This window comes from Balaenoptera ricei, chromosome 1, assembly GCF_028023285.1.
Source record: "Balaenoptera ricei isolate mBalRic1 chromosome 1, mBalRic1.hap2, whole genome shotgun sequence".
NCBI lineage: Eukaryota > Metazoa > Chordata > Mammalia > Artiodactyla > Balaenopteridae > Balaenoptera > Balaenoptera ricei.
In genome coordinates this window covers 109,229,394-109,243,645 of record NC_082639.1, presented here as the reverse complement: position 1 = coordinate 109,243,645, position 14,252 = coordinate 109,229,394, and the positions used below count along the sequence as shown (strand labels likewise).

Sequence of the window (14,252 nt, the reverse complement as noted above, 5' to 3'; positions counted from 1 at the left end):
CCGAATCAGGATCAGTCAGATCCCCAGCACCAAGAGAAGATAAAGCAGAAAAGCAGAAAGTAGGGACCAAATGCAACTTCATGGCTCTGAGGGGAGGAGAAATGACCCCCAGAGGAAGGTGAATAACTAATCCCTTGTGCTCAGTCAAGCTCAGAGAACGACCAAAAGGAACTAACACGAAAGGAATACTCTGGGACTTTCAGCAAATCTTGGAACAGGAACAACCAAGGGAGGTGGTGGCATTCCTTTCCCCTGTCAGCACCCACCACTACCCCACCCTGACTGGTCCATTTGCCACCCACAATACATGACGTGCACATTCCCAGCTCTGTCCTTTGCACTATTTGTTCTTCTCTGTCTGAAAGCAGCAGAACTGCCATTTGAAAAGACCACAGACTGGAGCTGAATCTCAGCTCTGCTTCATGTTGTGGGACTTTGGCCTCTCTAAGCCTCTTTTTTCCTCATATAAAAATAAGGATACTACTGTAACCAATTTCATGAAGTTGTTATGAGGATTAAATGAGATCGCACACAAGAGCCTACTCTGTAGTAGTACAGATGAGCTCCCTTCCGTCTTCTCCTTTCTCTAGCCCTTGCTGTCCAGTCAAGCCCGACCGAAAGCCCCTTCTCTCTGTGAAGCCTTCCCTGCACCTGGGCCACAGCAGTCTCTTCCCCTGCACTTCCAGCTTCTGGCACTTGGGATTCTCATACAGAACTTAACTGTTACCTTAAGGAGCTCGCTATCTTTTCATGGGCATGTATCACAAATCCTTAACGTAGCATACAAGTTAGGTGACTATATACTTTGTTGTTCAAACCAGTACACTTTTGAGAATGAAAAGGGGTGCATTTAATGATTGTGTCTCAATAAACTGACTGTCCTGGGCAAGTCGGGTATATGGATGCCTAACTTACAAGGTACCATTCTCCTCTTCGTTTAGGAAAAACATGTGTTAACTCTTAACCCCCACCCCATCCCCCACTAGCTGAAAGCACAAGCTTCAGTTTTCTGACCATCAGAGGAAGAGTTCAGGGCAAATATAGCTATACTTAGAGCATAAGGAAACCTGAGCTGCCAATGGAAGAAATACAATCTGACAGCCACCAGTAGATATAAATTTTTTTCTTCTTTTAAAAAACCTGGGGCTTCCCTGGTGGAGCAGTGGTTAAGAAGCCGCCTGCCAATGCAGGGGACACGGGTTCGAGCCCTGGTCCGGGAAGGTCCCACATGCCACGGAGCAACTAAGCCCATGTGCCACAACTACTGAGCCTGCGCTCTAGAGCCCGTGAGCCACAACTACTGAGCTTGCGTGCCACAACTACTGAAGCCTGCGAGCCTAGAGCCCGTGCTCCGCAACAAGAGAAGCCACTGCAATGAGAAGCCCGCACAGCACAACGAAGAGTAGCTCCCACTCACAACTAGAGAAAGTCCACGTGCAGCAACAAAGACCCAACGCAGCCAAAACAAAACAAAACAACCCAAAAAACAAAGAAAAACCCACTAGCTGAAATGACTGTATCCTGATGTTCTTTGTGGCCTCAACATGGGGGGAGAGGGGATGGGTTTCAGGGCTGGCAAAGCCAACCACTTCCCTTCCAAGGCTGCATATGGTCTGATGCCTACTCTACAAATTAGTTAATGAGGGAGAAATAAAAAAAGGAGACAAGGAGCCAGAGATAGAGAAGCCTTCCCAGCAGGGAAAATGGGACTGACTGATACTGATGCAAGGACTGCAAATTTCTAAGGATAGTCAGCCACTCCTGATTCCTGCCTCATTCCTGAGAAGTGCAGACAACACAGATTATGCAAAGCTTCTGGATGAACACCTAAACTTGAATGCAGCCCCACCCTGAGCAAAGATTGTTTTTTCCCTACTAAAAGTGAAAGATGACTCACCATGAATAGGACATTAAGTTAAACAGGATTTCTTGTAAATGGAACAACCTACTATCATTGTGGCAGAGACTGTAGAAAATTTCTCTGGTATCAAAAGCTGAAAATATGGTATCAGCAGGAGAGGTGGCTGGTTTATCAGCTGTTTCTGTCTTGTGTAAAAGGCAAGCATTCACAATTTCCTAAAACTTATATGTGGTTTAATAGCAACACTCAAACTTAATAGTGTCTCTGTCTAAATCATGTCTTTCTTTACACAACAACAGTGTGGCCTCTGGGGAATTGGATAGGGAGAAGAAAAAGGATCTTTTTCTTTTTCTAATTTCATATCCTTTTTGTATTAACATTTTTCCCTATGTACATTTACTACTTCTATAATTAAAAGCAATCTAAATTGTTGGTGTCCACCTGTATGTCCTGCCACCAGTTCACCCACTAACATTGCTAGAGTCTAATTTTCTCATTTCTCCTGGCCCCGGCCAGGTTGTGTGGTAAGAGCGCTAAAATATGACCTCACCTTCACAAGTTCACAAGTTTGGAAAAAGGAAGATCTAGATCTTGCTCCTTGGGGGATGAATGCAGACAGAGAAAGGTCAGGATATCAGTAATACTGAAAAAATCCAGTATTTTTCAGCTTCATATTCCTGAGGAAGATATACTCTTAAGCTGGGGCACTTCTGGAGGGTAGATGTTGTAGTCTAGATGCACGCAATGAAATGCTATCTGGTGAGGTTTCAGGTTCAAGGACTCTTTACCAAATGGTGGAAAACAGACTGGTCATTTGGGTTATTGGGGGAAACAAAATCCAACTTCTTGGCCCTTGGAATGGTGCCACAAAGACTCTATATTAGTCCTCCAATGAGTTCCCTGTGGTGGAAATCAGAGGTAACCAAAATGAATTGGTCCCAAATTGCCTTATGCATTAAAACAACTTTCCCCAAATTTGTATTTCACAAGGAAAAATTTGGTGTAATTGGTGTTAAAATTGAACTTCACCCCTATTCTTCAGGTGAGGACATTCATTTATGACAGCAGCTGAGTCTGCAGGAGGAATTCGGTGACTTTTAGGATTTGTTAAAGACCAGAATCTTATCGCCCAGGGGAGTTTGTAGAGTTTAAGATATTTAAAAAGGAAACAAAGTCAACCATCTGTCTAGGTTTCTCCAGCGGCAGTGTAACTTGAAGTAGTGGGGGCCAGGTGACCTCCTGGAGCCTCTCTCTGGCCAGCTTTTTGCTGCTAACTGCGGATAGCGGCTTAAGGCTGCATGACCAGTCAGCAAGGCTGCGAGATTCCAACTGGCTCAGAGAGTACCAAAAATAAGCCACAAAGCATTCAGGAGTCATGCTTATAGTTTTGATTCCAAACACACTTTGTGCTTATCCAGTCCAGGCCATGGATTTTTATGTAATTTGTGTGTGTTAAGGCCAATGAAGAAAACTGGAGGCAAAGGAATGCAAGTTGTCGTCAACAGACATGCCTGCTGTATTGTGTGTGTTTACCTTAAAAACAGATTTAAAGCAAAACACCACGACCATTTTTAATTCAGAATGAGTTAGGCCCACCAGACAGAAACCGCCGTTCAGAGGCAACAAAGCCGTGGGCACAGCTTCCCTCGTACCCCCGCGGTTCACCAGTGGGCCAGGGAGGCCTCGTGAGCGGAGAACTGAAAGAGGGGCGGGGAGAAAGGAACAAATACACCTCGCGCAGGCACAGCTCCGATCCTTCTGACGGAACTGACCCAGCGGCAGCGAGCAGCGGCTCAGAGGCAGGACCCAGACCCACAATTCCGCCTCCCCGCTCTCGGGCAGACCCCAAAGGCAGGAGCCCCCAGCTCAGGAGTGGGGTGACCGAGCAGCATTCCCACTCTCAAGGGCTAGGTTCTCGTTCCTCACTCCTCAGGCCCCAAGCCTGATCAGATCCCAAGCCCCCACCCCACAATTCCGCGTTCCCTCCACATAGACCCTCGGGGCTCCCCAGGTCCCACATCTTCGTCCTTCCGGAACCCCCGGATCCATTCCTTACGATCACAGACAGGGGTCCGTTACCTGCAGAGCAGCTCGACAACCCTGCAGATAGTCCTCCATGGTGAAGCCCAAGGTGTGCCACCGCCCCTCGCCGCGGAGAGGTTAACTGGCGAATGAGCCCCGCCCCGGGTTCAGGGGCTTGAGGCGAGTCGGGAGGTGGGACTCGAACCCGCCACACAGCGACTCGGCCCGGACCCCGGGAGGAAGTGCGTAAGCAAGGGCCCCGGGAGTCCGACGTCGCCCCGCCCCCAGCGGCGGAGGCCGAGTTCTGCGCCCAGGGACTCACGGGAGGAGCGAAGTGGGGGCCGGAGGCGCGAAATGGGGCGTGGTGAAGGGCGTCCTGGGAAATGTAGTCTCGAAGCGCCGAAATGGCCCCAAGAATTGAGGGAAGGAGAATTTTCTGAGATCACAAGTGTGTATGTGTCACATAACCTATCTTTGTGGCATCTGAACTTTCCCTCTTGAGTCAGGCTAAGTATAGCATCTTTCCGTATATTACACCGCCCATCTGGTTGACATCTTAAATTACACCGGGCAAAAACAGCTCTTCATCTCTCTCTCGAATTCTCTTCCTTACCAAACTGACCCATTGCCACCAACTGCGTGATTATCCATGTTATAAAAACATTAGAATAGTCTTTGACCGCTCTTCTTTACTTAATACCTACAGTCTCTCGCCAACTCCTGCTGCTTCTTTTCTGTAGCCTGTTTTTTTCTACAGCGTCGGCAAATGTCTCATTCCTTTCCTGGACTGTTGTAACCTGGGTTCTTTGCTCCCTGCCTCCCTCATTGTTCCAACTGCTCTTTCAGCCTTCGGAGTTGCTTGAAGTTTCATCCTGCGGCAGCCCTGTACGTAGAGCTTGGAGGGCCCTTCGGAACGTAGAGTAGGGTTCCAGCCTCCTTTAACTGGCACCTTCCAGCCCCAGGGTAGTGCAGAGTACTGCAAATAAAGATATTCTCATCATCAAACGTTCCCCCATTTATTAATCCATCCCTTTATTTCCTACCACCAGTCTCACACCAGCTTTTCCTGCTCCCCAAGCTAGGAATTGAGAGGAGGTGACAGATGAGAAGCTGAGGCCCGTGGTGGGAACAAGGACTAGAGCACAGGGGTGTTGGATCTCCTGCTTGCTCAGCTAGTTTTCTCCCTGCTGCACTCTTCCCTAGAGCCTGGGGCTTCTTCCACACCTTCTGCATTACCCAGGCACAGCCCAACCGGTTTCATTTCTAGACTAAAAAAATGATACGGTAAGGACTTGGAAGGGATCGGGATTTTTTCACTTTATTGAATAAATATGGAAATATCACGCTCTTTGGCCCTGCTTCTGTGGATCCAGGGCAAAGGACTGCCATGCCCGGGGAGATCCAACAAGCTGCTGCTGTCCAGCCCTGCTCCTCCCCACTCTGCAAGGGCCCTTGCTCTTCCCTATTCTCACCAGAGAGGCACAAGTGCTCAGTCCCTTCCAGCGGCAGGCGGAGGGAAGAGAAAGGGTCTGTTGTTTTTCTCTCCTTGTTTCTCTCCCTCACTGCTGATCACCAAGCTGCTGACCAGGTCAGAAAGCCCTAATGGAAATCCTCCAGTGCTGGGCAGGCTCCTCCTCCTTTGGGGAGCTTGTCCTTGACTGATTTTTCTTTGTCCTGATGGGAAAAAAGAGAGAGAGAGAAAGAAGAAAAAAGAAAACCCACAAACTTCCTTTGAAAACCAGCTTGTAGACAGGGCCTGGAGCGCACGCCCTAGACTCGGCGACTCAGAAACCCCGAAGACGCTCTGAGCGACCTGGGAGCACCTGGGCTGCACCCCTGCCTGCCTGCACCCTCCTCCAGTGCCCCCCGGTCGTGGGCGTGAGTCCGGAAGTAGCCACAATCCAGCCAGGACCGCCGCTCGTAAACCTGGGTAAACCTGTATAAGCTCTGGCGTTGACAGCTGGAAGGCAGCTGGGACTGTGGCGGCGCCCCTCCCTGTACCCACCTCCGCCATCGCATTGCCAGAGTTGAACACCCTTCTAAGTCCTGGAACAGCACCCACTTCTGTAAGGTAAAAACTGTTTTAACCATTTCCTTCGCCTTTTCTCCTAACCCCCACTGCTCTTTTTCCTCTCCAGCTCTGGGGAGGTGACACTGGCTGTCCTTCCACCTTGGATCTCTTTAAGTCTGGATTTCGAGCGGAGCTCAGGCAGGAGTATGTAAAAGAGATGCTGCTTGGTCCCTACACTTCCTCCTTTTAATGACACCTTCCCCCTCTCCCTTGCTAGCAAGTAGACAGGGCACTGTGGTTGCCTTATTCTGAGGGGAAAATCTACATCATTAGTTGCATGAAGATTTGGGTCAGAGTGAGAGGGAGATTAGAGTGGGGCAGTCAGCACTTGAGGGGAGAGTAAAGTTCCTGGGGAGCCAGGGCAGGGGGCGAGGGTGTCTTCTTGAAGCTACATACCTGGTTTATATGCTTCTTCCAACTTTTGGCTATTTACTGCCTCTGGCTATAGGGAGGGGCCAGGGCTGTTTTGACTCCCTTACCGCCACCAGAGGATAATTCCAGCTGGAGAGAAAGTGTAGGACTTGAGTTAAGAAAAGAGGAAAAGCATGAAATCCTGATTTGTTTGAGTACCTATGAGTCTCAGAGTCTCTCCTGCTCTGAAATACTCCATGCCCAACCCACCAGGCGTGCTCCCTGTAGAGTGGAACTCCTCCATCACACTTCTGGCCCCTCTTCTGAAGCCTTAGCCCACTTAGCTTTTTGCCCAGATTCTCTGAGACCCAGCTCCCTCTGGTATCCAGCTCCTGGGTTCTTTTGGCCCACTGGCCTGGCCAACTAGTGGCCCAACCCCCGCTTAATTATTGATCATTTCTGGCATTGGACAGAAAAGCTAAGAAATAAGCGCTGTTTTTCTCCAAGCTTTTAAAAAAGTGTCCCAGGCTCTGGTTTCTGCTTCTAAGACTCATCCTAAGTGTCATTTGGGAAGGGAGGAAAAAAGGAGAGAGAGGAAAAAAAAAGCATAAGGCCTGCAGGCAATTTTTGCTACTATGATTCTAAATCAACAACATGTAAATGAGATGCAGCTAGCATAAATTATATTCGAATCAGGAGGATGATCAATTTGGGTGACTAGGCTTATTTCGGTGACTTTTCTGTTCCTCAACTTCACCCCCCAGGCTTTACCCTAGCCCTAAATTCCTGCCGGATTGCAAAAGGAAGCATGGTCTCAGGTTAGGAGGAAGCAAGAGAAAAGATTTCTAACAAGTTTAATTTCTCCCCCTTTCTCACCCTGATCAAGGGGGCGAGGGGAGTAAGGAGGTTGAAGGGAGATGTCTTCCAGGGGGCAGGGTTTGTGGCTTTTTATTATCTACGATCCATGGTGTTAATTAAATGTCTATGCTTAGCGCTGGTAGAGAGCGGGTTAAACAGATCCAGAGTTGACATCTAAAATGACCTAGATGGGAATAGATGGAAAGAACATATGCACAGGTAGAGGAGTGGAGACGGAGCATTTTTTGTTTTACAGAAATCAATAATCAGTATTTTCATATTCCATGTAGTGGGCAAGAGAGTATCTCTGGGTTTGGGCAGTTTTTGGAGCATAGAGGACCTGAGGAGACGTCACTATCCCAACTCTAGCTGTCAAGAGAAACTTACTGGAAGAATGGGGTCGGGTGGGATGTGTGTGTGTGTGTGTGTGTGTGTGTTTTGTACGTCTCATCTGAAATTACTTATCAGAACCGATCTCTGATTCAAGTCCCCAGGGCCTGCATTTCCCCTCTCCAGCCTACAGGAAGCTCCTCCCAGGATCTTTTTGTTGTGGTTTGCGATTGTGTAAAGCTGGAGTTGTGAAGGTGGAGTTCTTTGAGGAGAGAGACTTCTTTCTCACCAGTGTTTCTCCTTTAGGGGCATGGTACTGACTCTCTTTATTCTTCACCCCAAGCACTATATGACTGTTCATCTTTTTGCCCTTGGGATGAGGCAGAGAGAAGATGGCCCTAAAGATATAAGCCATTTGTGCTCAGGATGTTTCCTGAACAGCCAAGGGACAGGGTTCGGGTAGGGCAGAGGAATTACTCTCATTCTGGCTATGGTGGGGTTTACTGACATGATGCCTATTACAGGGTGAGCTAAAGATCACTGTATTAATAATCATTAGTATAGTTTTAACATTTCTTTCTCCTCCTCTTTTTCTTCTTTCTCCTTTTACCCGCCCTTTCTGTCTTGTCTCCATTCCTTGTCCTTCCTGTTTTAGGGAAGCTGACGCCACCCAATGTCTTCAGTCCCACCGGAATCATCCCCCCCAAGCCTGAAAGTCCTGTACCCTTGTTGGTCCTATCTGGTCACAGCAAGTTAGAGGTGAAAGAGCCTGGCCTGGGGCCCTTCTGTTTACCCCAAAGCTGTACTACCTGTAGCCAGGAGTGGCTAACAGACGCTAACCGAGCCTTTTGCACTACATTCCTTTTCCAAGACTTTTCTGGCTCTGTTTGCGTTCCAGCCCAATGATTTCCTTCTTATTGGATCGTTCTCTCTTTTGCACATCAAGCCTAGATTAAGCCAGTCCCTGAGGACAGTAAAGTCCTTTGGTGGCCCTCAGTTGACCCCTCCTGACCATGGAACACAATCAGCCTGAGCATCCAGTCCGTGGTGAGGCCAGGACTGCAGAGGTGGTCAGCCCTGAAAACCACGAGGTCCTGTCAGAACCCAATGAGCCCCCTCAGGACAAGGATGCCGAAGAGGCTGCTGGGGCAGCTGGAGAACAGGAGCCAGTAGATGAAGCTTTGCTGCCGGCCCAGGGCCAGGATAACCTCGAGTCTCCTCCACCTGATGCTAGCTCAAGCCAACAAGGGCCAGCCCAGGGAACACAGCCTGAGGTAGAGACAGTGGGGGCCTGCTCCTGGCCCCAAGAGCTTCCCCAGTCCCCCAGGTCCCGACAACCTGAGCTAGACTTCTACTGTGTAAAGTGGATCCCCTGGAAGGGAGAACGGACACCCATCATCACCCAGAGCACTAACGGCCCTTGCCCTCTCATCGCCATCATGAACATCCTTTTTCTTCAGTGGAAGGTAAGAGAGAGCTTGGATGGGGGCTCAGAAAACCTTGATCATTCTGATTTTCTCAAACCAAACTTTCCAGATTATTCTTCCTATTTCTCCAGCTTGAACAAATGAGATAAGATATTCGTAAAAACAAAACAAAACAATTATCTGTCCTACTCCTCTGTCTTCTACTGTCTAGCAAATGGGAATGCCTTGCAGTTTTCCACATTCATTCCCTTGCTCCAGTTGCAAGCCTTTCTTTTCCACCACACCTGACTGCTGGACAACCCCTGCCCTCCCCCTGCCTTTCTATGGGTTCCTCCTTCAGTGCTCCATGAAGGAAAGCACACACCTGGCTAACACTTTGATCACTCTTTGCCTCCAGGTGAAGCTGCCACCTCAGAAGGAAGTGATCACATCAGATGAGCTCATGGCCCATCTTGGTGAGTGACGGGGCCTTGAAGAGCAATTACCCAAAAGCTTCCAGTGCTATCTACTCAGCCAGAAATCCAGAGTGTTGAGGGGCTCCCCATTCGGGGATCTTATGTGGCAGGGAAGGTAAAGATCTGTGGGGCTTCTCTGCAAGGCTGGGGAATGAAAATGAAAAGTCAAGGTGTCAGGAGTCCTGGGTTGTCACCCTAATTCTTCCCTTAGCTTTCACATGTGACCTTGCGTGTACCCTTCACCTTTGTGGGCCCATTTCTTCCTCTGAGAAACTAAGGCCCTTTGCATCTCTGAAAATCTGTGGTTCTGTGACATTACCTCCATTCTCCTGAAGAAGAGGAAGCAGCTTTTGGGACTGTTGGCAGGGTAAGCTGATAAGGAATCCTGTCTTGTAGGAGACTGCCTTCTGTCCATCAAGCCCCAGGAGAAGTCAGAAGGACTTCAGCTTAATTTTCAGCAGGTGAGGCGAAAGGTCTGTGGACATGGGGGTTTGCAGGCTTATAAGGGGACACCCAGGCTATTAAGAGAGGCCTTTCTGATGCTTCTCAGGAGGGTTCCTTGAACCATAATTTCTTTCTGCAGGAGGGGGAGGGTGTATCTCTGCCCTAGAAAATATGTTCATTTACATAAGATAAAGAAGGGTTGAGACAAGGGAGGAATTTCCATTGTAAGAGAACACCAGGGAAGAAAAGCAACAAGATTAAAAATTTTTTTTTTTTTCCTGGAGGTGGGAGTAGAGTGGGGGGAGGGGAGGCTAGAATATCCATCATTTTCTTTTTTTTTCCAGTTTTACTGGGATTTAATTGACATATAACACTGTGTAAGGTTCTTTTTTTCCATTTTATTTTGTTTTTTAAATTGAAGTATAGTTGATTTATAATATTGTGTTAGTTTCAGGTGTACAGAGTAGTGATTCAGTATTTTGCACATTATATTCCATAATAGGTTATTATAAGATACTAGGTATAATTCCATGTGCTATACAGTATATCCTTGTTGTTTACCTATAGCACTGTGTAAGTTTAAAATATACAATGTGTTGATTTGATCTATCCATTATTTTCTTTTCTACCCCAGAATGTGGACGATGCAATGACAGTGCTGCCTAAACTGGCTACAGGTCTGGATGTCAATGTGCGATTCACAGGTGTCTCTGATTTTGAGTATACACCTGAGTGCAGCGTCTTTGACCTACTAGGCGTACCTCTGTACCATGGCTGGCTTGTTGATCCACAGGTGAGGGTAGGGGGCGCAAGTGAGACTCAGTCAGCTCAAGCTGAGAGAGAAGCAAAATTTTGTGTGGAGGGGTTTAGGGAGGTAGGGAGTAGATTGGCTTGGGAGGGGATTAGGGCTTAGAGGCTGGATCCAGTGCAGAATTCCTTTAATTTTCACCTTTTTGGGGGGTAACATTCAAATACAAGCAAACAATATGGAAATAGGTCAATTCTTCAGACCTCAAAAGTTTCAGGAAGCTTTGGTCGTAGGGTTGCCGTCCTTGTGGGCTTGCTTCATTTCCTTCCTGAAAAAGATCTCCATTTTTTTGATACCACCCCACCCCGCTGCTCATGCAGAGTCCTGAGGCTGTGAGTGCAGTTGGGAAACTGAGTTACAACCAACTGGTAGAGAAGATCATCACCTGCAAGCACTCCAGTGACACCAACCTCGTGACAGAAGGTGACCTCCCTCCCTTCTCTTCTGTGGATCTTACGTGGAGGGAATGATGGCTACTTAGGTTTAGTATTTATTGTCTGTCTCCCCACCATCATGTCCCACTAGAATGTGAGCTCCATGAGAGGGAGTTTGGGGAATTGTCTATTTAGATCACTGACGTATCCCCCGGTACCTAGTGCGATGCCTGGCAAAAAGTAGCTGCTCAGTTAGAATCTGTTGAATGAATGAATACAGCCAGGCTTCAAGGAAGCGATTTCGCAAGGTGGGACTGACCCCTAGGGCTTTGACAGGGGCTCTCTGGATGATCCTACCGTGGACTTTGCATTTAAGCCACCCGCCCCCCCCCTTTCTTGTGCCCTGCTGCCAGGCCTGATTGCAGAGCAGTTCCTGGAGACCACCGCCGCACAGCTGACCTACCATGGTCTGTGTGAGCTAACAACAGCTGCCAAGGAGGGCGAACTTAGCGTCTTTTTCCGGAACAACCACTTTAGCACTATGACTAAGCACAAGGTGATGAGGGTTTAGGAGGTGGGGGGTTGGAGTGCTGTCATTCCCTCATGCCTTTTTCTTCTGGGTCAGTGTTTCAGTCAGGATAAAGTAGCTTAAGCTGTGATAACAAATGACCCCTGAATCCCTGTGGTTTACCGCAACAAAGGTTTATTTCTTTTTTCAAAAAATATTTATCTATCTATTTATTTATTTATTTTGGCTGTGCTGGTCTTAGTTGCGGCACACGGGATCTTCGTTGCAGCATGCAGACTTCTTAGTTGTGGTATGCGGACTCTTAGTTGCGGCATGTGTTCGGGATCTAGTTCCCCGACCAGGGATCAAACCCGAACCCCCTGCATTGGGAGCACGGAGTCTTACCCACTGGACCACCAGGGGAGTCCCCAAAGGTTTATTTCTCACTCATGTTGCACGTCCGCTGCAGATTGGCTGCAGCTCTGTCCCACATCATCTTCACTCTGGGGCCCAGGCTGACAAAACAGCCTTTATCTGGAACATAGGAGGGGAAAGTGCGGGGGTGGGGAACACACCGCACGCGTGCTTTTAGTGCTTCTGCCTGGAAATGACAATGTCAGTTCTGCTAACATCTCACTGGCCAGAGCGAGCCATAAGGAGTAAGCCTGCCATCAGTGGGACAAGAAAGTGTAAATCCTCTCCCAGGAAGGGGCAGTGGAATTTTTGAACAATACTATAGTTTTCCAAAGCTAAAAATTGTCTAAGCTCTCTAGGAATTGAGTAGAAGAGGGAAAGGTCTTTGGTTCTCAAAGGATTTATCCTTATAAACATCAGGCGAGCCCAGAGAACCATGGGAAGTAGGGTAGGAAGCAGGGTCGTATGCGGGACTTTAGCCCGAGGACTCCATGTTTGACCACAGTAACCACCATACTCACATCCAGCTGACCACGACTCAGACAGCCCTTCCTTCTCCCCACAGCCGCGCATATTTATAAAAGATCCCCATCCCCACACTGACACGTTCCAGCTAGCACACCGATTGATTCCAATGGTCTCTGTGCATCTCAGATAGGTGCCTCTGTCACCTGTCCCACCAATGCACTTTGTCCTCCTCTTTGCAGGGTCACTTGTACCTACTGGTCACCGACCAGGGCTTTCTACAGGAGGAGCAAGTGGTGTGGGAGAGCCTGCACAACGTGGACGGAGACAGCTGTTTCTGTGACTCTGACTTTCACCTAAGTCACTCCCTAGGCAAGGGACCTGGAGCAGAAGGTGGGAGTGGCTCCCCAGAAAAGCAGCGGCAGGTGGACCAGGTGTGTGGGGCCTCTGGGGAGGGTGCAGAGAGCATGTCCGCCTCAGAGAGCTTCTTGCCACAGGTGCGAGCTGCCTGCATCTTATTATCTAGAGACTGTGACGTATGACAGCCATGCCCCTCTCCTCTCTGTTACCTTTCGGACCATCTCAGCACTTGGTGTGTATTCTCTGGCACCAGAGGTAAAATACTTGGCTGTCTGTGTTGCTCTGGAGGAGAAGGAACTGGAGAATTGGAAGGATGAGGAAAGGCTGCTTTTGTTGTTGTCGTTATTTATTTATTTATTTTTTTGGCCACACAGCTTGTGGGATCTTAGTTCCCTGACCAGGGATTGAACCCGTGCCCCCTGCCAGTGGAAGCTCAGAGTCCTAACCACTGGACTGCCAGGGAACTCCCAGGAAAGGCTGGTTTGGAAACCTAAACGCAGCCTGGACATCCCCCCGCCCCAGCCTCCCTCACCACCCCTGTCCTTTCCCCTCTCCAGGACTACCTGATCGCCTTGTCCCTGCAGCAGCAGCCGTCGCAAGGCACATTGGGTCTTAGCGACCTGGAGCTGGCCCAACAACTTCAGCAAGAGGAGTACCAACAGCACCAAGCCGCCCAGCCCGCGGGAGCACGGGCCCTGTCACCGCAGGTGGGTCTGCTCCCCCTGCCCTTAGCGCTGCCCCTCCAGCGTTCCCACATCCCTGGCGTGCCACTCCTGCTTCCCCTGGTCCGGACACTTGTTATTCCTGCCATGTCTCTTCACGGTTTCCCTCACGGCCTTTCTCCTGTCTGTCCCTCTCCCCTGGGTCCCTTCCTGTCTTTCTCTCCCCACTGCCCCTCCCAATCCTGACCCTGCTTCCATCTAGAGTCTCTGTCCTGGGCTCTTCCACAGTTGATGGGTGACCAACTGTTAAATCTGATACAGGGGAGAGGAGCTGCATTTGGACGCCCAGCTGCCGAGCGTCGGCAAAGGCCGAAGCAAGAGTCCGACTGTGTCCTCCTGTAGCCCCGCTCAGTGCCAGGCTGCCTTGCCTCCGCTTTCAGAGGCTGGGGCTATTTTGCTTGCTCCCCAGCTCAACTTGAGATATGCAGGGTAACTTATTTATGGGACGTTGGGGATCAGAGCAGGCAGTAAATGCCAAGGTCAGACTTGGTGACGTCTTTGCCCTCACGTGCTGCCTCCTCTTCCTCCCAACCATCCCGGGCAACATTGGGGTTGGTGGGGTGAGGATTTCTGATTCCCAACTCCCTTTCCCCAGAATAGTCACATTAATATACAGACTCAGGCTCCAGGGTGAGGTCCCTGTCTAGAACCCATCTCCCCTACTTTCTGCTCCTGCAGGCCCACCCGTATCCATCCATTTGTTTCAGGGTTTAATTTTGGGTTTCTATCTCCATTATTTGTAATGCCTTCCTAGGGGTTTGGAAATAAAACTTCTTTCCTGA

The 14,252-nt window shown here is 49.1% G+C and overlaps 2 protein-coding genes across 5 annotated transcripts in view; one reads left to right on the top strand and one right to left on the bottom strand.

Moving 5' to 3' along the window:
• PRUNE1 (prune exopolyphosphatase 1) overlaps nucleotides 1-5,817 on the bottom strand; it is a 24,049-nt gene extending 18,232 nt beyond the window's left edge. Inside the window, exons 1-2 of one of the 2 annotated variants that reach the window (XM_059930540.1) lie at nucleotides 5,356-5,817; nucleotides 3,941-4,859 (exon numbers count right to left, since the gene is read on the bottom strand). In XM_059930540.1, coding sequence (XP_059786523.1) covers nucleotides 3,941-3,979 — 39 coding nt within the window. In that variant the 5' untranslated portion in view covers nucleotides 3,980-4,859; nucleotides 5,356-5,817. Of the gene's footprint in view, nucleotides 1-2,411; nucleotides 2,474-3,940; nucleotides 4,860-5,355 lie in introns of those variants that run through there. The other variant, XM_059930550.1, reaches the window with a different exon arrangement.
• Nucleotides 5,366-14,252, top strand: MINDY1 (MINDY lysine 48 deubiquitinase 1). Of its 3 annotated transcripts, none has more exons than XM_059930527.1 (10): nucleotides 5,367-5,954; nucleotides 8,149-8,959; nucleotides 9,318-9,375; nucleotides 9,772-9,836; nucleotides 10,454-10,612; nucleotides 10,948-11,050; nucleotides 11,415-11,557; nucleotides 12,631-12,822; nucleotides 13,306-13,455; nucleotides 13,732-14,252. In XM_059930527.1, the coding sequence occupies exons 2-10, from the start codon at nucleotides 8,507-8,509 to the stop codon at nucleotides 13,810-13,812; spliced, it is 1,404 nt and encodes a 467-aa protein (XP_059786510.1). In that variant the 5' UTR covers nucleotides 5,367-5,954; nucleotides 8,149-8,506; the 3' UTR covers nucleotides 13,813-14,252. The 3 variants fall into 3 exon arrangements, with proteins under 3 accessions (XP_059786491.1, XP_059786510.1, XP_059786499.1); XM_059930516.1 differs by having other exon boundaries at nucleotides 5,371-5,471; nucleotides 5,573-5,954; nucleotides 13,306-14,252; XM_059930508.1 differs by having other exon boundaries at nucleotides 5,366-5,954; nucleotides 13,306-14,252.

What these genes read in the sequence shown, in the direction of transcription:
- MINDY1 (XM_059930508.1), top strand. Translation starts at nt 8,507, where the DNA reads ATGGAACACAATCAGCCTGAGCATCCAGTCCGTGGTGAGGCCAGGACT. An exon ending in TTCAGCTTAATTTTCAGCAG is followed by an intron (nt 9,837 to 10,453) that starts GTGAGGCGAAAG and finishes TTTCTACCCCAG; the next exon opens with AATGTGGACGATGCAATGAC. An exon ending in GCTGGCTTGTTGATCCACAG is followed by an intron (nt 10,613 to 10,947) that starts GTGAGGGTAGGG and finishes CTGCTCATGCAG; the next exon opens with AGTCCTGAGGCTGTGAGTGC.